Source organism: Aspergillus luchuensis, chromosome 3 (genome assembly GCF_016861625.1).
Source record: "Aspergillus luchuensis IFO 4308 DNA, chromosome 3, nearly complete sequence".
Lineage (NCBI taxonomy): Eukaryota > Fungi > Ascomycota > Eurotiomycetes > Eurotiales > Aspergillaceae > Aspergillus > Aspergillus luchuensis.
Genome location: NC_054851.1, coordinates 3,989,971 through 4,014,670, shown reverse-complemented (window position 1 = coordinate 4,014,670; position 24,700 = coordinate 3,989,971). Strand labels below are relative to the sequence as shown.

General features: G+C 50.4%; 8 protein-coding genes and 1 non-coding gene across 9 annotated transcripts; 6 read left to right on the top strand and 3 right to left on the bottom strand.

Moving 5' to 3' along the window:
* Positions 1–389: 389 nt before the first annotated feature.
* On the top strand, positions 390–824 carry AKAW2_31342A (uncharacterized protein; the record flags this gene model as incomplete). The annotated part of the gene is made up of 1 exon (XM_041687956.1): positions 390–824. One exon carries the CDS (start codon positions 390–392, stop codon positions 822–824), a length of 435 nt encoding a protein of 144 aa, XP_041541789.1.
* A 453-nt stretch (positions 825–1,277) lies between these two features.
* alg3 (dolichyl-P-Man:Man(5)GlcNAc(2)-PP-dolichol alpha-1,3-mannosyltransferase) lies at positions 1,278–2,678 on the top strand (the record flags this gene model as incomplete). Its single annotated transcript, XM_041687955.1, has 3 exons — positions 1,278–1,398; positions 1,486–2,009; positions 2,082–2,678. The coding sequence occupies 3 exons, from the start codon at positions 1,278–1,280 to the stop codon at positions 2,676–2,678; spliced, it is 1,242 nt and encodes a 413-aa protein (XP_041541788.1).
* Positions 2,679–2,849: 171 nt separating this feature from the next.
* AKAW2_31340S (putative eukaryotic translation initiation factor eIF1a-like protein) lies at positions 2,850–3,319 on the bottom strand (the record flags this gene model as incomplete). Its single annotated transcript, XM_041687954.1, has 2 exons — positions 2,850–2,955; positions 3,009–3,319. 2 exons carry the CDS (start codon positions 3,317–3,319, stop codon positions 2,850–2,852), a joined length of 417 nt encoding a protein of 138 aa, XP_041541787.1.
* A 693-nt stretch (positions 3,320–4,012) lies between these two features.
* Positions 4,013–5,503, top strand: AKAW2_31339A (putative MFS efflux transporter; the record flags this gene model as incomplete). Its single annotated transcript, XM_041687953.1, has 1 exon — positions 4,013–5,503. One exon carries the CDS (start codon positions 4,013–4,015, stop codon positions 5,501–5,503), a length of 1,491 nt encoding a protein of 496 aa, XP_041541786.1.
* A 2,044-nt stretch (positions 5,504–7,547) lies between these two features.
* pkcA (protein kinase c) lies at positions 7,548–10,787 on the top strand (the record flags this gene model as incomplete). The annotated part of the gene is made up of 7 exons (XM_041687952.1): positions 7,548–7,980; positions 8,064–8,330; positions 8,412–8,993; positions 9,043–9,438; positions 9,504–9,917; positions 9,974–10,502; positions 10,556–10,787. 7 exons carry the CDS (start codon positions 7,548–7,550, stop codon positions 10,785–10,787), a joined length of 2,853 nt encoding a protein of 950 aa, XP_041541785.1.
* Positions 10,788–12,036: 1,249 nt separating this feature from the next.
* Positions 12,037–14,119, top strand: AKAW2_31337A (uncharacterized protein; the record flags this gene model as incomplete). The annotated part of the gene is made up of 2 exons (XM_041687951.1): positions 12,037–13,468; positions 13,518–14,119. 2 exons carry the CDS (start codon positions 12,037–12,039, stop codon positions 14,117–14,119), a joined length of 2,034 nt encoding a protein of 677 aa, XP_041541784.1.
* A 2,683-nt stretch (positions 14,120–16,802) lies between these two features.
* On the bottom strand, positions 16,803–17,058 carry AKAW2_31336S (uncharacterized protein; the record flags this gene model as incomplete). Its single annotated transcript, XM_041687950.1, has 2 exons — positions 16,803–17,027; positions 17,053–17,058. The coding sequence occupies 2 exons, from the start codon at positions 17,056–17,058 to the stop codon at positions 16,803–16,805; spliced, it is 231 nt and encodes a 76-aa protein (XP_041541783.1).
* Positions 17,059–20,439: 3,381 nt separating this feature from the next.
* Positions 20,440–24,313, top strand: AKAW2_31335A (tubulin-specific chaperone D; the record flags this gene model as incomplete). Its single annotated transcript, XM_041687949.1, has 6 exons — positions 20,440–20,613; positions 20,696–23,201; positions 23,249–23,531; positions 23,578–23,916; positions 23,967–24,132; positions 24,179–24,313. The coding sequence occupies 6 exons, from the start codon at positions 20,440–20,442 to the stop codon at positions 24,311–24,313; spliced, it is 3,603 nt and encodes a 1,200-aa protein (XP_041541782.1).
* Positions 24,314–24,460: 147 nt separating this feature from the next.
* On the bottom strand, positions 24,461–24,531 carry AKAW2_t30023S. The gene has a single exon. It is a non-coding gene; the product is annotated as a tRNA-Gly (tRNA).
* Positions 24,532–24,700: the final 169 nt, after the last annotated feature.

Below are 24,700 nucleotides of genomic sequence, written 5' to 3'. Positions count from 1 at the left end.
AAGATTAGATCTGATCGCCAAGACTAGACCGAATTCATCCAGTTCGGGAAGTTTGTAGCCTGAATTTGCTGCCTCAGTTCGGTTCCCTTTCCAGTCTCCCCATCATAACTTCTCTCCCCTCCCCGGCTTCCCCGGTGGTCCTTCTATCGCGCTCCCCGCTATCCATCGGTGAGGCCATACCGTGATTGGGGCCTCCTGCCTTGCCTGTCTTTAATCCTTTGTGCACTCGTCGCTACAAGGTTTGACTGGCCCTTTCTTTTCGATGGTTGTTATGCACTGAAACTGACCGATGTCCCCGACCTAGTCAACGCATCATCATTGTCACCGTCACCCTCCGCTCCGCATAATAATTCTCCTTACTCCTTAATTGATCACATCTATCTTCCAACATGCCGCCGCATCTACATCCCCGGTCACGGTCAACGTCCTCCCTCTTCGCCGGGACGCTCCTGGCTTCCTTGGTCGTCGTCGGCCTACCACATGTCTTTCCCTGTCCCGCCCCGCGTCGCACATTCGCCGATTCCGAGATGATAATGTCGGCAGATGGGCAACCAATTCAGAGAATTCGCAGAAGACGTCGGAAAGACGAAGAACTTCTCAGCCAGGATGGCAATCTGCTCGCCCAGACGCAGCCGGCTGCTGATGAGGAGGTGTCTACGTTTCTACAATTAGAAGAAGAAGCACAGAGATTGGCCAAGGCAGGCCACGAGTGTCCAGTTCCCAAGCCGCGAGGAATTCTGGGCGAATTGCTAGGTTTTACGAGTAGTGGAGATATGCCGACATCGACGACGACACAGTCACAACGGGTTGGGGAGGGTCGGTAGCGGAGAAAAGGAAAGCGGGAAGGACTCAATTAAGGCTCAACTTGGCCTTGAGCATGTACAGCGTGAAGGATTTATGGATTACACCATGAAATAAGCCATGAAGCAGTCGTGTTGGTTTCGACGGAGGTTGGCTTCGGAAATTTTCGGCCGGGCACAAAATCTCACCCATGGCAGCAATATACCCATCTTTGTATCGATAGTGTACCTACAACTACTGTCTACTATATGATTATGCATACGCGATTAAATACAATTGTCAATTGATGTACAATTCGCCTCAATTCTATGGTAACGAACCCACCTGTTCTGCAGACATGCGGCCGCGCGGACTTGTGTGTGTCCACGAACGCTAATCCCAAACGGGGCAGCTCTCATTGGCTCTCCGGCACAAAGAGGCCACCCGACATCTACAACTGTAAAAGAATGTAGTCTGAATCAACAACCACACGCAAGATGGACTGGATGCGCCTAATTCGCGATCTCTGTCTCAATCCCCGACACACAAAATGGATGGCCCCGCTCCTGGTCCTGGGTGACGCTTTTCTCTGCGCGCTGATCATCTGGAAAGTTCCCTGTAAGGCTAAAGCTAAGCTCCGTTCACGCCGTTTTGCGACAAGTTGAAGCAATGCCACTAACCTAGCCCCGTTGCTGTTACTCGCAGATACCGAGATTGACTGGACCACATATATGCAGCAGATATCGCTCTATTTGTCCGGTGAACGCGATTACACTCTCATCAAAGGATCCACTGGCCCCCTTGTCTATCCGGCCGGTCATGTATACAGTTATACGTTCCTCTATCATCTCACCGATGAGGGGCGCGATATTTTCTTCGGTCAAATACTATTTGCTGTGCTCTACTTGATCACGCTGGTGGTTGTGCTGTGCTGTTATAGACAGTCGGGTGCTCCGCCGTATTTGCTTCCGCTGCTGGTCCTTTCCAAGAGACTACATAGCGTTTATGTCCTGCGTCTGTTCAATGATGGCTTGGCAGCGTTGGCAATGTGGGTTGCCATTCTGCTATTCATGAATCGGAAGTGGACGGCCGCGGTTGCAGTGTGGTCTACTGGTGTCGCGATTAAGATGACATTGTTGCTGTTGGCTCCGGCGATTGCCGTTGTCACGGTGCTTAGTCTGTCGCTTGGTCCTAGTGTGAGACTGGGGGTTCTGGCCGTCCTTATCCAGGTAGGTCCCCGTGAGGCTGCAGAATTGGCCAAGGGCGAGCTGCGTGGAGACTAGTCTGACCTTGAGCTACAGGTTTTACTTGCTATACCGTTCCTACAAAACAACCCCGCAGGATATCTCTCGCGGGCGTTCGAGCTAACCAGACAGTTCATGTTCAAGTGGACAGTCAATTGGAGGTTTGTCGGCGAAGAACTATTCTTGTCCAAGAAGTTTTCCCTGGCATTGCTGGCCATCCACATCGTGCTGCTGGGCGCCTTTGCCGTCACTGGTTGGTTGAGGCCCTCCGGGTCTAGCTTGCCCGTATTCATCCAGAATCTGCTTGCGGGTCGACAGCGCACAGTATCTCTCTCCAGGCCCTACATCATGACCGTGATGCTATCGTCTCTTGCAGTTGGCTTGTTGTGCGCAAGGTCCCTTCATTATCAATTCTTCGCCTATCTCTCCTGGGCGACACCCTTCCTCCTTTGGCGCGCAGGGTCTCATCCCATCTTGCTGTACCTCATCTGGGCTATGCAAGAGTGGGCTTGGAATGTATTCCCCAGCACCAACCTCAGTTCCGTTGTTGTTGTCCTCGCACTTGCTGCCCAAAGTTTCGGCGTCCTTGCGAATAGCGCCAGCGCCTTTGATAACATGCGTTCGAAACTTAGCGGTAAAGAGCATATCCAATAGAAGTGGCATCCAGCCAATATCGAGATCGGGCTGTGACAGGTGCATCGATAATCGCAATCGGTCTTGTACCCACAAGGAATGAATGAGAAGCGGTGAACAGGACTGCTCTGTTAAGTAGTCTATTGCCCATGCGACAAGGCCCCGACGCCTGAAGGTCAAATAAGATGCCAATCAAGCATCCGACTCATCTGAAGAAGGCATCTTGCCGACATTGGATTCATCCTCCTCGTCCGAGTCGTCGGCGACAACAACAGCCTGCTTGGCGAATTCCTTTGGCCTGCAAAGGGATCAGTAGTAGCCCCAGGCACCGCGATTGAAGTATCCACTCACCAGAATGGGGCTTTGCGCCACGCTTTCTCATCACGGACGATGTTGACAATCTCTCCCTTGAGCTTGTTGTCGCGGCCCTCGAGGGCATTGGCATCGATCACCACGTAGGAACCCCGCTTGATCCAGATGGTCGACCGGAAGCGGGCAGGGAGCTCCACCAAAACCGATTCCTTCGAGGGAAGTTCCACTGAGTAGATGTTGTTTCCGGTCGCCTTGATAGCCCGGGCGATCAGATGGCCCTGAGGCAGCTCATCCGGCGGGAACATGGTCTCTTCCGCCGTAGCGAGAACCTTGCGCCTAGGAGGACCCATATCGAAAGTACACACGAGTGGTTCGGTGGGAGGTTATGAAATTCTGACGTTGATTGAGTATTATGGAGACTGAAGAATGCGCGAGCAGAATGCGAAAACCGTCGACTGCGGAGGATTTTCTCGAAAGATGAAATTCGGGCGGTAGAAAATCCCCGGTGGGGAGTGTGGGTCCCCATCCGCTTCTTTGCCAGTCTCGCTCTCTCTCTCCCTCTTCCTTCCCCCGCCTTCTAGATCTCTTCCTCAAATACCTAGTGCCTTGCTCATGTTCAGTGGAAGCTCGAAAGAAAAAGTGATATTCAAGCCAGCTGCACAGTGTATTACGGAATTCCTCGAAGCAGGGTCTTGCTTGCGAGTCAGGTCTCCTGCACAATGTCTGGGCAAAACCTGGCATCTAGACCACTTGACCTCGTGTTTTGGACACCTCTGCCGGCACTTGGAGTGGATGTATCATATCGTGAAACTTGCATGTGCCTGATTGGCTTCCGAATCCTATCTCTTTGATCTTTGCTTACTGGTGGGGTTTGCGGGGGGATATTCCGCTGAAGCTAATTGATTTCCTTGGATATTAATAATGATCCCGACACGTCGGGGATCCCCAGAGCTCCCTGAAAGAATCCTCTTTCCTAGGGTCCTCACAGTTTTCGAACTACATTTTCTTAGGAATTTCTTTACTGACTGGATACTCCTCTGAAGATGTCGTTCTCAGCCTTGGGTACCCTCGTGGACATCCAGAGTCCGCCGCTAATCACGAGTCCTGCAGCGGTGGTGCGCAAGGATAAGCAAGGGATTCCTCATGCTCCCTCGGACCATGAACTAGAGGGTCTCCGACGAGAACGCAGTCAACAGACCGCCGATATACCCTCTCAGCAGACACTGGGTTTGCAGACGCCTGTAAGCCCCGGGGAATTGGAAAGCCATCCCACTTCGCCGGGAGAAGAAGCTGTGGACTCCATTCCCGCAATACAGAGTCCGCCAATGACTAAATGGCGGCTGTTGAGTGCTTGCTTGATGAACTTCGCCGGGGGACTGAACGACAGCGCTCCTGGAGCCCTCATCCCCTACATGGAGAAAGACTACAATATCGGTTATGCTATCGTGTCGCTGATCTTTGTAACAAATGCGGTGGGGTTCATTCTTGCTGCCCCTTTGACCCAAATGCTGGAGCTAAAGCTCGGCCGGTCAAAGACCTATTCTTTGGCTACAAGCTTGACGACCGCTGGTTATGTCATCCTCGTCTGCAAGCCACCATTCCCTGCCGTTGTGGCCAGTTTTTTCCTGCTAGGCCTCGGCATGGCTGTCAACCTAGCCCTGAATAATGTCTTTTGCGCGAACCTTGTGAACGGCACTGCAGCTCTGGGCGCTCTTCATGGTGCTTATGGCATCGGCGGCATTATAGGCCCGCTTGTGGCGACGGCATTGGCATCTCATGGGGTCCGATGGTCCTACTTCTACAGTATCAACCTGGCCATGTCGCTGATCAACATGGTGTTTTCCGCTTGGGCGTTCCGGAAATATGAAAAGGAACTCCCAACACAATTACTGACGGCGCTCCATCGAACCACTTCTCAGCAAACGCCTGGCCCAGTCCAGCCGGCCAGAACACACCTTCTGAAGCAAGCACTGAAGAGTCGACCCACTCTACTTGGAGCTCTGTTCATCTTCGCCTACCAAGGGGCGGAAGTCTCCATTTCCGGCTGGGTGGTCTCGTTCCTTATTAACTATCGTCATGGGGACCCCTCACGGGTTGGCTACGTTAGTGCCGGGTTTTGGGCTGGCATTACCGTTGGACGGTTTGTCCTATCGCATCCCGCCCACCTAGTCGGGGAGAAGCTATCTGTCATCCTACTGGTGCTCGGATCAGTTGCCTTTCAGCTCATGACTTGGCTCATTCCCAACATCATCGGGGACGCCGTGGCCGTAGCCGTAGTGGGTCTACTACTGGGACCAGTGTATCCTTGCGCCACGGTAGTGTTCAGCAAGCTACTGCCGCGCTCAATGCAGACATCTAGTCTGAGCATTATCAGTGCCATGGGCAGTAGCGGGGGAGCAGTGTCACCATTCTTCACCGGTCTGCTGGCCCAAACAGTAAGCACGTACGTCTTGCATCCGATATGCATTGGATTGTACGGCGTAATGCTAATGGGGTGGCTGTCCCTTCCTCGTATCTCGAAGAGATCCGAGTAAACCGGTCCGCCATCCTGCAGGGTGCAGTCACAATTTGTCATCTGGCGTCACGCTTGATGTCGAAACTTCGTCGTAGTGTGCTTTTGCCCCTTCGCTTCTGATTTCCGTACCGTATGTCCTCCCTATTTCTCGGATATGTGTTCACCTTTTTTTTTTTTTCCTATTATTTGGGGTTGTCCAGCTGTTGCCTTTCCCATTTCTTTTTCGCAGGTTCTTCAGGTGTCTCTCTAGGTGCATATGTCTCCCCAATCGCAGGACTCCAAGCTAGTAAGGCAGCCATGGACGGATGATCCGACGGCACATGACCTGCAAGCAGCGTGGTGCAGACATGGAAGTGGGTTTGAAAAGCAAGGGGCACTAGAATCGCCCCAGCAAACCCCTCATCCAGGCGACAGGAGGAGGGGAGGGGAGGGTGGACCTCGACCCTTTTGTAGACGTCATTCACGGGGACTGTGGCTGTGGGTTTAAGGGGATCATAGATCTCGGATGCCAAGTGGGAGTCAATACTTTTGATGGGGGAGGATCCCATCAGCAGGCATGGAAACAAACCGTTTAGTGCCTTTTTGCCTTTTTTAAGTTAACAGAATTTTTTTTAGTATTATCGGCAGACGCAGGGTGAGAGGAAACGGTCAAGAAGTGGACACCCGAAGGCCGGCACAAGAGGAAGGAGAATCGGGCCAATTCCATCAACACCACGGCAGAATGATGGTAGGAGAGAGGACCGAAAGACAGGGAACACAACGTTATAGTTTAACGGTAGTTTATCTCGCATCTCCGGCGAGAAAATCTCGGGTGATTGGGCCCGAATTACGTGCCTGGGCTGAAGAGTTACTGATGTTGGGGGTTGTTTTTGTTGTTCCTCTGGGCAAATATTCTCCGTGCGTGCAAGATGAAACAGATCATCCATGGATGGACCAGAGACCCTGTGCGGAACAAGCCCCAGTCCAGTCAGTCAGTCAGATCAGTTATCTAGTCAGTTACAGTAGTTGAAGAGGGAGAATAGATTTGATTGCATCATTCTTCCCGGCCGTGTCGTTGCCCCGATGGTCGATCCAGAGATCAGTCCATCAATTATGGGGACAGGAAAAGCAGTGCGGATTGACTTTTTGCCTGATCTCGTTACTAAGTCAGTCAGTCCATCACATTCCGAACCCGCGACTGCTTGCCTGAAGGAGAAAGAAGCGTGAATGTGAGTGAGTGAGTGTGAGTGACTATCGCGGGCGGTAAGAAAACAGAATGGATTGAATAGGAAAAAATAATAACATGAAGAACGAACCTGAGTTTAATCTTTCCTCTTCCTAACTTTTACTATTACTACTACCTCCCTATTATCTTTCTCTTCTTCTTTCTGTAGTGAAACCCTATACTTAACCTGGTACTGGGAGTTCACACCCCGTTTTATCTTTTTTTTCCCACATTTCCACACGGCCTCAGCCACAGGTGGAATATTGGAACTCTGAGCCGTCAAGTTCATCGCCACGGGCCCAACTTTTGTCTCACGTTTTCCGAGTGGCTTAAACCCTGGACTTTCTTGTCTTGCCTTGCTTGCCTTGGAGAAAGCTGACTTGACCTGACATCCCGTCGTCGCGATCGATCGGACTTCCCCCCCCCTCCCTGCAACTGTCAACAAGAGCCCCGCGACGCCTACTATTATTGTTGTTGTTGGCTGCTGTTGTTGCCGTTGCTTTTCTTCTTTCTGCCTTCTTCTCCGTAACCTCACCACCACAACAAACTTCCTTCCCCCGATCGTCGGCCATTTCCCATCTTCATCCCTCTTCCCCCCCCCCCTCCCCTCCCCTCCCCCTTCCCTTACTCTCTCTCTTTCTCTCTCTCCCCACCCTTCTCCCCCTTGTAACTTATCTAGTTACTTCCTCTGCTTTCTTTCTTCTTCCTCCCTCCCGTCTTTTCCTTCTTCTTCTCTTCCCCCGTATTCATAAAGGGCCACACCCCACCTTCTCCCAACCCGCATCCCCCCGGTCGCATTGCGTCGATCCCGTTCCATTCCCCTCGATTCTCCCATTGTCCGCGGACCACACCTCACACCATGGACGGGGACGATCTCATCGCCTCGGTCTACCGCAAGATCGAGCGGGAAAAGGCCCTCATCACCGCCGCCTCGAATATGCGACAGTCGACCGATAATCCCCTAGTGCAACAGCGAGTCGATGCGAATATCCGTGATGGCCGGAAGAACATCGCCTACTTGGAGGAGAAGATGCGGGAGCTGCAGCTCCGTCGCATGGAGCACGAGGGTGGTGGTTCCCCCACCGATAAGCGTCTCCCGCCTAATCCTGAGGCTGGTCCCGTCCCTCCTCAGAAGGATTATGCTCCGGGTTATGGGGGTAACGAGGAATACGGTGATGCTTCCGGAGCCTACCCGCACGGTGGTGCTGGTTCTATGCCGTCAGGGGCCCCATATGCAGACCCGCGACCCTTCGCTCCCGTGCCCAAGGCCCGGCCCAATTACACAAAGCTTGGTATGTACTGTTCTGCAGCTGCTGGAGCTCAGGTCGCTGTCTGTTGCATTAGCTCTTCTCGGACTGACGTCGTCGTTGGCTAGACCTGATCAAATATGACACTCAATATCTCGGACCCAAGATCCAGCTCATGCTGTCGCAGCTCGAATTCAAATTGAGTGTGGAGAAGCAGTATAAGGCGGGTATTGAGAAGATGGTTCGCTTATATCAGGATGAGGGTGATCGGAAGAGCCGTGCGGACGCCGAAGGCCGGCGGATTGAGAGTAACCAGAAGATTCAGTTGCTGAAGCAGGCCCTTAAGCGATATGAAGATCTCCATGTCGACATTGAATCGACGGATACTCCCGATGGTATGTAATCCTGCCATTGAGGTTTCCCCTTATATTTTCCGTCGTGCCACATTTTCTAACGTGCTAATATCACTTCCATAGATGAGAGTTTAAGCACTCCCAATTTGCGCAAGCCACTGACTGGTCTGCTAACCCTCCGCATCCACGCCGTGAAGGACGTCGACCATGCCGCCAGCTCGAGGTTCTCCAGAGGTCCCGAGACGTTCATTGTGCTGAAAGTGGAGGATACCATTAAGGCTCGGACAAAAGCGACACGCATCGACAGGTGGCAGGACGAAACGTTCAACATCGACATCGACAAGGCGAACGAGATTGAGCTCACAGTCTACGATAAGTCTGGTGACCGACCTACGCCGATTGGTATGCTTTGGGTGCGCATTTCCGACATCGCTGAAGAGATGCGTCGTAAGAAGATCGAGTCGGAGTTCAATGCATCGGGTTGGGTGTCTGCGGATAAGATGGAGCATGGAGGTGCGCCGGGACGACCGGACACCGCTGGGGGACCAGGCTCTGCTCACCCATCAGGGCCCGGAGGCCCTGGTGCGGCGCCGAGTCAAGGCTACGGAGATGGAAGCACCGGAGCGCCTGGCGGGAACCAGGTCATGATCGATTCATGGTTCGCGCTGGAGCCAGTTGGTCGTATCTACCTGTCAATGAGTTTCGGTATGTTTGTTCAAAAGCTGCACCCCGATTGTACTGACCCATTTTGTAGCCAAGCAATTGAAGGACCGCCGGCCATTCGATATCGGTCTCAACCGTCAGGGTGCAGTTCGTCAGAAGAAGGAGGAGGTTCACGAGAAGCAGGGCCACAAGTTCGTCACCCAGCAGTTCTACAACATCATGCGTTGCGCCCTCTGCGGCGACTTCCTCAAGTACGCTGCCGGTATGCAGTGCGCCGACTGCAAATACACTTGCCACAAGAAATGCTACCCGAAGGTTGTCACCAAGTGTATCAGCAAAGCCAACTACGAGACCGATCCCGACGAAGAAAAGATCAACCACCGCATTCCCCATCGCTTCGAAGGTTTCTCCAACATCTCCGCCAACTGGTGCTGTCACTGTGGTTATCTGCTTCCCTTTGGGCGGAAGAACGCCAAGCGGTGTACAGGTATGCGGTCTTCCAAAATAATATCCCAGGGATTTTCAATGACGTAATATGCTAACTTTGCGCAGAGTGTGGTCTTACTTGTCACTCGCATTGTACACATCTGGTGCCTGATTTCTGTGGTATGTCTATGGAGGCAGCCAACCAAATCCTGGAGACCCTGATCCGCACCAAGAACCATAACAAGACCGCCTCTGTGAGTTCCGGTCTTAGTGGCCGCACCCTGCGGCCCAGCGGCACGCCCCAGGGCCCTCAGGACAGCGCGGCTATGGCCTACCCGCAGAAGCCTGTCGAGAGCCCATACGGAGCACCTCAGCGGCAGCCTTCCGCTGAGGCTGTGAGCGCAGCGACCAACTCGTACATGCCTCCTCAGTCCCCGACAGCCGCTGCGAGGCAGCAGATGCCCCCGAGAACGTCGTCGAGTGCGGCTGTGGCTGCTGCTACTGTCGCGACGGGAATGCCCTCTCCCCAGCAAATGCCAGGTTCGTTCACGTCTTCATTTTCGAACATGGCTTAGATACTGACTCAAAATGTACAGTGGAGCAGAATCGCCCGATGCAGCCGCAGCTGCCTACATATGACCCCAAGGCGTACGAACCGTACGCCAATGCCCCACAAGGCATGCCGCCTCAAGCGGTGCAGCATGCAGCTCCTGCCGCGTATGGCATGCCTGCACAGCAGCCGGCTATGCAGATGGTTCCACAGCAGCCTCCTGAGGCTCCTCAGCAGCCCAAGGTCCGGATTGGATTGGACCACTTCAATTTCCTGGCGGTCCTGGGTAAGGGTAACTTCGGAAAGGTCATGCTAGCAGAGACGAAGAGCACCAAGAGGCTGTACGCCATCAAGGTGTTGAAGAAGGAGTTCATCATCGAGAATGACGAAGTGGAAAGCACGAAGTCCGAGAAGCGAGTCTTCATGATCGCGAACAAGGAGCGTCACCCCTTCTTGCTGAACCTGCATGCCTGTTTCCAGACGGAGACTCGTGTTTACTTCGTCATGGAATACATTAGCGGTGGTGATCTGATGTTGCACATTCAGCGCGGCCAGTTTGGTCTCAAGCGAGCACAGTAAGTTATACACGGGCACGGTGGCCGGAAGTGAAAGTTGCTGATTATTCTAGGTTCTACGCTGCGGAGGTCCTGCTGGCACTCAAGTATTTCCACGAGAACGGTGTCATTTACCGTGATTTGAAGCTCGATAATATCATGTTGACCCTGGACGGTCACATCAAGGTTGCTGATTACGGTCTTTGCAAGGAGAACATGTGGTATGGTGCAACCACAAGCACGTTCTGTGGTACTCCGGAATTCATGGCGCCCGAGGTGAGTGCAATGCTTGTGATCCGTGTCTAGTCGGTACTAATGCTTGCAAAAGATTCTCCTGGATAAGAGATATGGCCGTGCTGTTGATTGGTGGGCATTCGGTGTCCTTATCTACCAGATGCTTCTTCAGCAGTCTCCATTCCGTGGTGAAGATGAGGACGAAATCTACGATGCTATTCTTGCCGACGAGCCGCTATACCCCATCCACATGCCTCGCGATTCGGTCTCGATTCTCCAAAAGCTCCTCACCCGTGAGCCCGAACTACGTCTTGGCTCCGGGCCTACCGACGCCCAAGAAGTCATGTCCCATGCCTTCTTTAGGAACATTAACTGGGATGACATCTACCACAAGCGGGTGCCCCCGCCTTTCCTGCCTCAAATCAGCAGCCCTACCGATACTAGCAACTTCGACCAGGAATTCACCAGCGTCACTCCTGTCCTGACACCCGTACAATCCGGTAAGATTTTAATAGGCTTTGTGTCTGCTAGTCTCCCCGCTAACATCGTATCCAGTCCTTTCCCAGGCAATGCAGGAAGAGTTCCGTGGCTTCTCGTACACCGCGGACTTTGCGTAATTGCGCCGTCTTCAATGTTGTCCGGACTTCTGTTGTTTGCTCGTTACCTCATGTCAACATTGGCACGATCTGATTCTCGGAATTCTTTATGCCGGCTGCTCGGCATATTTGCGCTGAAAGGATTCCCACATACCCATAAGAGTTTTGAGAGCTGGTGTAAGCGCTATGATGGCATTTGTGAATGTGGAATGAGGGGTTGGTTGGGGAGTATTTTTTCTTTATATGTCTTCAGCATCTTAGGCTGTTTTTAATTCCTGTTCTTTTGCGGGCGAGTCCCCGTTCCTGGAATGTAATTCTGCTTCAGCGTTTCTCTCGACTCACTGTTTAATGCTGTATGACTGAATGGAAGACGCGGAACTGACGAGTGAAAGAATGCATCTGGAATAGCATACAATGTAGACGCTCTATAGAGCCGATTCTTCAGATTTTTTGTCCTCTTAATCACCACAATCAAGATGCGGAGGGAAGGCACTAGATGAATTCTTTGTTTCACCCAGTGACTGCAGTGTTACTTCTCCAAGGTTTGGAGCTTACTCCATTGTTGCCCCCAACCAGCATGTTGTCTCGGCCTCCCAAACAGATCCCCTCCTCTGTTTGTTCTGTCCCTCTTTGTCCAACGTCCAACACATTATCCACAGCTCAACAAAGCATGATCCAAGGAGCCCCTACTTACAGAATCATTGATGCTACAAGACAAAGACATCATGTCTTCTTCTCAACTTCTCTTCGAACTACTCTCCTCACTTCCGCCTCAAAATGCCTCCGAACCAACACCATTAACCCCCGATACCGACACCGACCCGAACCTTACAGAGCTTGATTCGTCCGATTTTAATAGTCTCTTATCCACTGATTCAGGCTTCTCATTCTATTCGCCATATATATCGCCGCTCTTACCAACTCCGCCTTTGCATCGTGATCGCTTTGTCTCAAGTGTGTCCACCGTCGTACAAGGAGCGACGAAACGACGCAATAGCATCAGCGACAGTTTCCCCTCCTTGTTTCATTCTCCGGTCAATAACACACTGATGACTGTTCGTGCGCGATCTGTATCTTCAGGGGGCTCTACGAGGAGAAGCGCACCGGTCCCGGCGGAGCAGGATCCGGAGTACATTCAAGAGAATATCAAGGTCGAAGAGGATGATGAGGAGTTTGTTTCGGATGCGGATGAGGTTGATCCGAGTGAACTGAAGATTGAAGAAGCTAGAAGAGCTAGGAAGAGGAAGAGGGAGGTAGATGCTACATACATTCCCAAGGAAGAGGAGGAGGAAGATGATGTCTTCAACGCAGATACGAATGAGATTGGTCCTAGTGAGCTCATCGACAGGGTTACTCAGAGGAATAGGAAGAGGAGACCGGATGTGGATGCTACATACTTGCCTGGGAAAGATGACGATGGGGATAGCAGCCAGGGCGAAGAAGCGACGGTCAGGGCTTCCAAGAAGAGAAGGGTGATGCCACATCCTGCATTCGCAACATCTGTTGATGCTCGTCGTTTGACCCCTGAGAAGCCGGTGAAGGCAGAGGTTCCTGTTACGCCGTCTGCTCAAACCGATCCTGTGTATCGGCAGGGGGTGACTGGGTTCTCACAGAAGGATCATACAACGACGGATCTAGGTGCGATCCCATATCCGACGCCGGATAGCCTTCGAAAGAAAATTATAACTAAAGCTGCAATCACTTCGCCTGCGCTTCCTCGTGCTCGCCCTGTCCCGAAGAAGGCTCCAAAAAAAGAACATGAGGAGTACGTTCCAGGTGAATCTGTGTCTCCCGAACCGGAGGACACTCCAGCGAAGTCCATTGAAACCGATAATGCAATCCCAGCCGACTTTACCGAGGATGATAACGAAGAATATCAGGACCGGCCTATTCATCATACTGAGAAGACGGGTATTGTCTTTGACTTTTCGGTGGAAAGAGCCAAGCGCTGGGCCAGCGCGATCAATGTACCAAAGGGTCTTTTTAACGAGGAAGAGAAGGATTTGTTCTTTCGCCTTGCCATGCGCGGATTCGAGCCGGTTGTCCCCAGAAGCTGGCGGTATGACTTTCCGACACTGCCTGAATCTTTGTATCCTAGGAGCTCCGAGGAGACTGATAAGCCAATTATCGACGTCACTCGAAGCTCTAAGCTCTATGGTCAGTTTTCACTTACCGCGTTACAAGAGAGATACTAATATATATCCAGCTATTAAAGCTTTGACAAGTCTATTTGCCGTTGGAGGCCGTGTCCGCGACTGCGACATTCTACACCAACAGCCCGAACCCTTGATCAAACAAGCGATCCAGAAATACATTTCCTGGGCTCTCTTTGACGTCAACCTACACACCATGAAAGATGCACTACCAGTCCATGTGATCTATGCTCAAAAGAAACACGAAAAAACCATCACGGCCATCCGGAAGATAAACACAAGGCTCCAGAAACTTACCCGACAGCACCAGGAAGACCTCGGCGTAGCAAGCAACACCTATACAGAGAAACAGATGGCGGAAATACTTGAGAACACCAAATTCCCCCTTCTCACCGGGTTCATTATCTGCGGTCCCATCGTCGCCATCTTGACCCATAGCACTGATCCTCGAGAGATCGGCAACGGCCAAGAAGACGGTCGGTTCATCTCTCAGTTTGACCTGTCAGAACGCGGTCAGGACGTGTGGAATTCCCTGGCTATTGCTATTACAGTGATGCATGTTCGCCGGACTATGTTGATGTTGGCGCATCAAGGGAGGGGAAGTTATCAGCCTGGTCGGAAGCGTAGTCCTTCGGCTTTTGATGTGGATCGTTGAGCTGATCTTTGGGTCTATGAGGAATTTGTTTGTTATGGCCTTGGGATTGCATAGGTAGCGTGATTCAAGTTGCAGTGTATTTAGATGGTTCAGATACTTAGTTGTCTTGAGATGTTTTCACATGAAATAAAATGATAATTCGATGCACAATCACTAGTCCCTGGATTTGTATCTACAAGCGTAGGTCGAAGTTGACCCTACTTCTGTAGTAGTATTACCCACTGTGAGCCCTAGCTGATTAACAGGAGTTGGAGTTTTACAATGGAGGTGATGGTTCCGATGATGATGATCTTCATGCCCTGAGCCTCTCCCTCTCACAAGCTCCTATATCCAAATACTACGGAAAAGAAGAAGAAAAAAAAAAAAAAAAAAAAAAAAAAAAAGAAGAAGAAGAAAAAGAAGAAGGAATCGACGAGCCGCGATAAACTCTCTTCTCGTATATCCCATGCCGAAATCCTATGGAATACTTCCCCCCCGACGATTCGCCAGGGTAATTCGCAGATTCCTGTTATATAAGCTGCAAGTATAACTCACTCGCCTTGGGCGTTCTTGAGGAGGGAGATAATTGATGTTATGGCCTAGACTGGTATGGTGCTGATCGATAAGACAAAGCTTACTGGTGTGGGAACATGAGCGAACCATGGATCGACGTGCGTGTGCTTCCATAAGGCATCTGATATCGACTGCAATTCCCCTCGTTGGGGCCATAGTTATGGTTATCAACTCCACCACATCCCAATCCCACCCCAGTTCTATGCACACGCAAACCACAAACAGAAAGTCAAGTCGACTATACCACGCGTGATGCCAGAAGGCGTGGGACGTATCTCCCAACCAGGCAGGTACTACCCAGAGCCAGTGATACAATATCGGACTATCGTCCAGCCTCATTGCTAACAACAGCTCATGAGATTCAAGCTGTCTAGATCCTGCAGTCATCATTGTGGTTATCTTCCCAGATACCACAGTTCTCACCAAATAAAATCTGTCTCCAGGTGGACTCCAAGGAAATATCCATATCTCCACAGTATCAAGGACTGTAACATCATCCACATTAGCAATGACTGTGATGCTTAAAAGACCATCGAGAAGTCTGCCAGATGGCCATACCAGCCAGCCATTTCAGATAACCCATGCAGTAGCGACCACAAACTCATCTTCAAGATGTAGTAAAGAAGAGAGCGATGATGACATATCAGTCATTATGCCCGGCAGCGCCTTTTCGGTAGCGCCGTTGGTGAGAATAATCTGAAAAGAGTCGAGGACTTTATAATTGAACACTTGAGCAATATGAATTTGGCCGACTCTGCATACCCTGCTAATTACTTGTTTAATGATAGCCCGGGTGAGAGCCACGCTGAAGGGATGAGTATTTCTGTAAATTCACTGCAGACTCAGCTCTGTTGAATATATTATATAGAACATGACGAGAATCGTGTCCTTATTTTGATGCTCATTAAAGTTGTTGTCGAGCTTATGACGTTCGCTGTGATCAAGATCGGGGTGGAGCATCATGCAATCGAAACCCGCCGCCTTGAGAGTCGCAAACACGTAGACTTCCTCGCCTGGAAACCAGGTCCTCACGAGTGCCTCTTATTTCGGAGAAGTACCTGATCACGCTGTATTCCAATTATAAATCTCATCTTGGGCGAGCCTTTTAACATGCCAGCCAGTTGATGCGCATCTTGTTCCAGATTGGCCTCGGGAGGTTTGATCAGCATCCATCCGGTAAAATATTTAAACCTGGTCTTCACCAACGACGACTTCCTTGTCTCGAATTCTCTCCAGGAAAGCTGGAATCAGACGTCCTCTATTAGTTGCAGCAGACGGCCATTTGACAAGGCCGTAGTTATGTTGTCATTTAGCGTAGTGTCACTTCCTCGCTGATGACACTTTTCAATTGATATTAGGTGTGGTATCGAAGGACCTGAGATATGAAGTATGTGTCAGATTGAACACATTGTCGGCGCTAGAAGGATTAAGTGGTGGCCACCACCAACCACCAACAAACCATTCGGCTAGCCAGTAATTCGTCAATACTGTACTGTACTAACATATCCATTCCGTCCTTGCTGGCTATCCTTTTCTTAGTGATGAGCAGAGACGGATAATGTTGGACGATTCTCTTTCACTGGAACTCGGCGCTTTTGCCAGCTAGATATATTTGGTGTATTAAGTTGTGGTATAGGAACCACTGATCGACTCGCAGCAAGCCCCCATTTCTTCGATATCGAGATCAGGCAAGAATTGATATGGTCTCTGTGAAATCCGCCAGTAACACTCTGCATCTGTAGAGGCACATCTTTCATTGTTGTCGCTTGGTGCCTTTTCATGGAAACAATCATATCCTGGCGTTGAAATCATCAGCCACACAGCCACGCAGCGAGGCGGCTAGATCATAGTGGGTTCGTCGTGACCGTCCTTGGTGTCTGTTGTGATTTATTCAAGCGAGAAATAAGAAATCCAGCGTTTTCTTTGGCGTTTTGCGCTATTCGTTCGTTAATTTGACCTTGTCGTGGTCCGGAAACCAGCCAGCCAGCCAGTTCATGGCTGTGTGGTTAACTCTGATATCAAGTCAGAAAGTATGATTGGCCTTGAGCCTCTGTCTGGTGCTATCTATTCATGTCGGATAAATCGATAGATTGAGGAAGATCGAGAACATGGTGCCGGATATTTGTGCCCCTTAGTTATAATGATGACTCACACGCTTTGCGGTCTTGGTACCCTTCAGCGAAAACTCGCGGGTATGAGCGCCTTCCACACTATCAAACGCTTTCGCAAGGACGAGGACCTCTTCACGAATAGTCTGCTTTACATCGCCATCCCAATGTTCTTCATCCAGGACGACAGCGGCCCATTCGATAATCTCAACGAGATCGCGAGCGTTTCCTAAAAGGCCAGTTACGGGCTCGACAGATGTCAGTAAATCGTACATACATAATACGGAGTGTGCAAACCCCACTGGATCACAAGTCTTGTTCCCGTCGGAACAGAAACGACACAGAACGGATGCCTTTGCATCAAGCAGACAGCCGATATCATATGGAGCGCCCTCCTTAGGATCGAAGTTGTGGTTCACGTGTCTCAAACAATGCATGCAGAATTTGTAGCGCGCTTTGATGGGGACATCACGCTTAGGGCGCTCCTTGTTTGTTACCACATTTCTTTCTTAAGTGTTCATGGGCGTGCGTGCCCTCGGCATTGCCAGAAAGCAATCGCTAGCTTATGTGCTTCTTCCCGGATCGATAGCTTGCGTCGTCGTTCCAATGCTCCTCCTCTAAGACCAAGGTGGATCATCACACGATGATCTTCACTAGCTCGTGGGCGTTACCAAATATGCCTGACATGGGTAGTGGTCTCCATGGTATTTGTGAACAATCGATATGCAAGGAGCATACGAAACTTATCGGATCACATGTCTTTTTGCCGCCGTAATAGAGGCTGCACAATACTGGAGCTCTGGCATCGACATAGCCCTAAATGTCCGACGAGGCACCTTCTATCTTGTCCGGATGGGAACATTTCGCTGAGGGCGGAGGTTCTTCGTATCGTGGGATGGAACTGGAAACCATCAACCGACACAGTTGACCATTTATCCAAGCTGATCTTAGAACCCGGGACGTATATGAGGAATATCGGTCCAGACAGTAAGACCCGGGGATGCGTAGTATAGCTGAAAAAGTCATCCTCATCGCCGAATTTTCGACATTTCAATCAGTACACTAAGTGTGTGGGAGCGCGCGAAACCCACTGGCTCGCATAGCTTATTATTCTCTGAACAGAAGCCACACTGAATAGATGCACGCGCATCTATTTGGCACCCAATATATAAGAAACTCCTTGGGCAGATTTGTAGTTGTTGATCGCGTGGCGAAGACAATGCATACAGAGGTTGATCTTGATGCTCACGGGCATGTATCGCTTTGGGCGGCGAGTCCTTTTGGCCATCGTAAAGATCCACCGGATGCTTACATGAAGAGCCTTCTTGATGCTTTTCATGGGGTGCTCACGAGCGTGAGCGGATTCGGCACTGTCAAAATGTTTGTTTCATCCAAGGTCGAATGATAAAAGAGGTGATCAGCATTTAATGTTGTGCTTTGCACGTTTTGCTCGATATTGCGGTCAAAAAAGAGGAAGACTCTATAACCCTATATAGCAGTGTCAAGTAACATCAGTTGTCTTGCATCGCTCATGTCTTCCCAACATCGCATCTCACTCACAAGGACAGTCGATGTTATTCCCGCCCAATACATGGCGTTGGAGTACTTGTGGCGACTACAAGTCGCTGCCTGTGGTGTTTCTTTGCGATATCCCAGGCCTTAATTGATTTTGATGTTGTTAAGCACCAGGTGACCAATGTGCCACGGCTTGGGGATATCTAGCAGATTAGCTGTTGGCTGAGCCGGGGATCCCAGTAACTTGTAGCTTTCCTCCGAGTCACAGAGGGACCCAGCCCCAGTAGTCTCGTGGTTATCTCTCTCAACCCCGACCTGCGGAGCAGAGACTTGGAGTTTGGTGTTTTCGACGCAAGCAACAAATGCGTGGTCTTGGGAAAAAAAGGTTCTCCGTCGTAGAAGAAAGCCACACTTGTGTGGCGCCGGGTAGCCCTGGCCCAGTCTTCCTGGGATAACTTCAGGATGCTACCCAAAATGCCATCTGCTTTTGTTGTTCGTGTCTTGTTTCATCAATCGTTGTGTGCCTAGTGTAATCAAGTTCGTGGACGTGTTCACTCGGTAACACGTCTTCTTCTGGCTCATTCACACGGTGCAGTCCGGGCCCAGGTTCCAAACCCACGTAAAGTTGGAATGGTAGACCGAGCACGCCTATACTCCTCATATCCCAGCTCCTGACTGATACTCTCATTGTACGGTCTGTTGATGTGGCTCACAGGGGTTTCATAACCAATGAACAGCCACTTAGACTATAGTTTCCTCGTTTAGAAAGCCCTGAGCTGGGGAAAAAGGCTTCGAGTTCTGTTCAATAGAGAAACTCTTTCCAATGGAGACACTGCGCCAATGATCTATCAAGTCTCATGCCTCGCTAGTTATTCAATCTACTGATTGTTGGTCCATATGGCGAACCATGCTATGAGCGCTGCTCCAACGAGCCGCAGTCGCGTGGTGGCTCTTTAATCAAGCGAGGCAAGAGGGGCCAAGCACGACCATTTGGAGAATACTAGCTGGAAAGAAGGACAAATCGAAGGATGTCATGTCTCAAGCTCTCACTATGCAGAGCGAGGATCCCACAAGCAGTACGGAATGGTCCAGAGGACCGATTCTAGAGCATTTGATGTCGGCCTTTTGTAAGATAAGGTCAGGAAGGTTCTCTGGTTCGGTCAAATAACTGACATACCATGATCAAAGTGTACTCAACCCATGAGCCAATCTACCCTAATGATACTTTGCAGATCAATATCCTTGTCATCGGGTATGGATACCTTTGTATCTTCGACTTCATGAAGATGCTATCACGTTCTTTCGATAAAGGGTTCATCTCTGGAGTGTCTTTATATCTCATCTAGTAACAGTGGGCATTTAGATAAGCAGAGTGTCTTAAAGCTTGTAGATAATGTAGTAGAGATCCTGTCAGATTATTTTGGGAAGCTGGAGAGTCAGGGTGGTTGAGGCCTTTATATAGACCGGGTCTCTTGGGGACTTCACTGCAATTGCATTGTCACTGAGTCTAATTTACTTTTTATCGTAACTCTGAGTTGCTACATTCCCATGACGAGACATTATTCACAATATTGTGAATCTATACAGCTGGTGATAGTGCTCCAAAATATGATTCATGCAATTCCATGCTGTCTTGTGAGGAATCGTGAATATCATCAACCGGGGTTTCCTCTACATACGTAGATCTGAAGACTTTATACTATATGTAGACTCTGTGTAATTCGCTATTTATCTATAATTTATCTAGTAAGTATATAAGCGCTGGACCTTGATCAATATCGGGGCTTGAGCTAGTACTACCAGTTTAAACCCTTATACTAGTAGCCAAACCGCAAGGCCGACGGAGAGAAATATATAATACTACTACTAGTACTAATCCTAGCAGGCGACATGATTGCCGGGATCGATAATCTCAACAACCAGCTATGTTAAATTAGCTTCAAGGATACCTATTAGAATAAATAATTCGGTATGAATAGGTACTTAGAATCATGTTGAACTGGTTTAAGAAGGATGATTATGCAGTTGGAATCGATCTGTATAATGATGACTAAGCACTCGACCAGCAGATGGAATCCCCGCGGCGACTTCAATCCTCCTGATTCGACGCTCTCAACGCTTCAGTATACTTAGTGGCACTCCATCATGGATGCGGCCGAGGATAGGGAGGTTAAGCTCCAGCGTGCCTCTGGAGACCTCGTCCAAGAGTTTTCCGAGAAGCTGCCATCTCTCCTTTGGAAGACTCGACCCGATCAGCCAAACACCCGCATTCCACGGAGATGGACCCCCGCCGCAAAAACAGAAAGACTCGTCGGCCTGGTAAGCAAGCTGCCCACGCCGTGCCTAATCTCAATGTCTAGTCTACGAATTTTTCTTGTAGTGACAGCTGACCACTGTGTAGTTGGAGCCGTTTCAGGAGTGGCCGCAGCTGTTGGACCCCCACCTGCAGGCCCTTCTACCCCCTTCAGTTGATGCCTTTCTGGCATATTTGCTGAAGCATCGCGATCAATACGCGTCCAAACCCGCAGGATTGCAAGGTCAGAAGACAGCGTATCCTCTTCCAAGAGCGATCTGCAGACTGCTTTATACCTTTTGCAAAGTCCGTGGAGTCAAAGTCATCAGCAGGTTCTTGAACAATGAGCCCAAGTACCTTGATCCGCTGCTCCGCGCTTTCGTCGAATGGGATGCCGTCAAAGATGAACCTGAGCTAGGCCTTGGAGACATTCCCCTGCGACTGGTCTGGGAAGAACGATATGTGATGCTGATTTGGCTGTCGCATTTGTTACTTGCTCCCTTCGACCTGGCTTCGATGTCGTCGGATGATATCCCGGTTCCATATGACAACCTTGGGGCTTTGAAACAGATGCCAAACCGCACACCAGTGGTTACAAAGTCTCTACTTTCTGTGGCCTTGAATTATATTAACGTCTCAGGTAAAGAGCGGGAAGCCGCTACAATTGTTTTGGCACGACTGGTGCTTCGGCGTGATATGCAGGCGCTTGGGCTTTTGACTAATTTGACGGACTGGGCGTTTTCGGTTGTTCAGCCTGCAGGTAATCTTGAACCCCCTTCAGTCTACACGTGTATTGGGGTGTTGTCTTTCATCGCTCGCCTGGGTGCGTCGGGCCAGGTGGAGGACTTTGCTCCCCTGGTGTCTCCCGTCTTTGGACAGACGCTGCAGATTCTGCAGGGCAACTCAGCTGTCTCAGACGTTATCAAGTCTTCTGCGCTGGCAAGGAAGACTATCATCAAAATCTTGCGTACGGTAACAGTTATGGCCTTGTCACTCAGTGAGAGGGGCGACAGTACAGTCTCGGACGACCAGGTTTCTACAATTCTAGAGGATGCAATTGATCACTTCCTCGTCGCTCTTGCTGATAAGGATACCCCTGTGCGCTTCGCAGCGAGTAAGGCCCTAAGTATTATTACATTGAAGCTGGATCCCGATATGGCCGCGGAGGTCATCGAGGCTGTTACTGGTTCTCTGGAGGAGAACATTCTGTATGAGAAGCGGGACGGCACCATCGTGACACCGCTGGAGGCTCGGAGGATAGGCATCAACACGTTGAAACGGAATTTGAGCGCAGTGGACGCTCAGAGGTGGCAGGGGCTGATCTTGACGCTCGGCCATCTCTTGTTTCGCCGTGCGCCTCCTACCCATCAACTCAGCGATGTGCTTCAACCACTTATTTCGGGCCTTGACTTCGAACAACGGTCATCAACTGGAAGTTCTGTCGGTACAGGTGTACGCGACGCCTCGTGTTTCGGAATTTGGGCGCTGTCTCGCAAGTATACCACCCAGGAACTGCTTGCCTTGAAACCGCAGACAATCAGCACAGCCACAGCTCAAGGTGAAGAAGAAAGCACATTGCAGATGCTAGCGATCGAACTGGTGTGTGCCGCGTGCGTTGACCCGTCTGGAAATATTCGGAGGGGTGCTTCTGCAGCACTGCAAGAGCTCATCGGGCGACACCCCAACACAATTGCCGAAGGTATACCGCTTGTGCAAGTTGTGGACTACCATGCGGTGGCTCGGCGCTCGCGGGCAATGATCGATGTTGCCAACGCAACCGCTGCTCTCAGCCTCCATTACTGGAGCCCACTTGTCGAATCATTGATGCACTGGCGAGGTATTGGATCGCCTGATGTAGAGTCTCGCAGGCATGCGGCCAAAGCAATTGGAGTTTTGAGTACGCAGCAGTCATACAAAACAATGCAACAAGTGTTCCAGCGGCTGCTGAATAGGCTATCTAGTATTTCACACAGTGACGTGGAGACTAGACATGGCTGTCTTTTGGCCATCGCGGCTACGGTTGACGCATTCAACGCCCACCGTGAGGGGGATCCCATAGATGCATCGGAGGCAGCGAGTGTCTCGCATTATGTGGCTAAGGCCTGGGAGATATTTGGCTCTCCGCTCGGACCAACCAAAGATGACCTCACCCTTCAGACTTTCCGGCCTGAGCTGACAGCGGAGGCCTCTTCTCAGTTGATCTGTTCTCTTGCTCAATCAGTTACCCTGGCCCGTGAACCACGAATTTCTCAGCCCTCAGTGGATTTACTAACCAAGGCCCAAGAAACGCTCTTGCTATGTATATCACGGAGCGAGGACACCTCTATCGAGAGCTCATCCAATGCAGTATCCGAACTTCTACCTCTTTTACCACCTGACAAACAAGAGAAGATGATTCAGGGGTGGTTTTCCCACATCCATACTACTTGGAACCTGCCAACAGGCCGCGGCCAGATCACGGCCCTGGGCACAGTGTTCAAACGAATTGACAAGAACAGTCCTCTCAGAAAATCTATCATAGACAGCATAATAGAATGTGCAGAGAAAGAAGAACTGATCGAGAAGAGAGTGGCCGCTGTCAAGAGCTTGGCTACCGGTGTTCTGCCGCATATAGGTATGTTTGATTGCCAAAAAAGTAAAGCAGTTGCTGATGCTTCGAAGACGTGACCGATGATATCCTCAATCACCTCGTCCGTTTCCTGAATGATTATACGACCGATAGGCGAGGAGACATCGGTTCTTTGATTCGGCTTGAAGCGATTCAGGCCGCGAAGACGGTCCTAGAAGCAGGACCAAGTCTTCCCAATCAATTGCCTGGGGTGCAAGATATTGTTGGGTGCCTTTGCCGACTTGCAGCGGAAAAGCTTGACAAAGTACGTGTGCAAGCTTGGATTTGTCTTCAGGGCTACTGGGAAACAGCCAATGGCTTTCCGCCGTTGACAAGGTGCGTCTACCATGTGTTTTCAAGATAAGGATACTGATTACATCAGGAAATACGAACACTTCAGTCATGTATCCTCAACGGAGTATCTGCTGCAGCTGCTCCAGTTGCAGAGTATTGATTGGCTGCGCCGGCCTCTGTTCCAAGGCCTTGCAACTTCGGCCGTTGCTGGTAGCGAAGGACTGATTCGGTCGTCTCGCTCAGCTTTGGTACAGAGCATTCAAGAAGCAGAAGATCCGCAGGCTGCAGTATTGGCCATAATCAAGGACCTGGCTGCTATATTGGGCGAGAACCTGCAAGACGATCGGTTCGCGATTCCTGTGCTTGAGGTCTTGGCGTTCCTATTGGACAGCTTTGTCTCTTCTGTGTCCGATGACTCGATCCCAAGGTACTTTTCTCCCATTTGCAGCTGCAATATTTACTAACCGCAAGTAACAGTCTGCGAAAGCTGTTTGTTCTCGTCCAAAGAGCGCACTTCAAATCGTCAAACATCGTCCGACTCGAAGCGGCAGTCCGGGCTTATGCACCCCTGTCGAGGATAGAGCAGCTACAGACGGAAGTGATCAAGAAAATGACGGCGCTGCTACTGCATCCGTTCCCGAGGGTGAGTCTTGCGATCTTTCTGCATTGTTTACAGCTAATAAGAGTAGGTACGTAACACTGTGGCCGAGTATATATACATAGAGACGGAAGTTGAAGTAGTCAAGACGGAAGATTGGTCCAAACCGACCAAGCAGTTGAAAGAGCAGGTTGAGAAGTTGAGGAAGACATTGGGTTGTAATTAGCGCATTTTCGCAGTATTGGATATCCCATGATTTGGCGACTTTTTCAATTTTACAAATATTCTCTAGAAACGAAAAAAGTGACATGCCCAAAGTCTACTAAGAAGTAGCGGCAGAATAGAAATGCAAAACGCAAAAAAGAAATGTCTGTGCATCATCCGTGAATCGAACACGGGCCTCATCGATGGCAACGATGAATTCTACCACTAGACCAATGATGCTGGTGTGATGCCAGAGGACTCCCAATTTTGTCTTATCAAGGAATAGCTCGCTCCACACAGCAGCAATCACCTGACCCGAAGCTCACCCGCTAAAGCGGCACCCATCCACCGGCCCCGTCGCCGACATATCTACAGTTCGAGACCTACTCCAGGTAGGTAATTCCGAGAG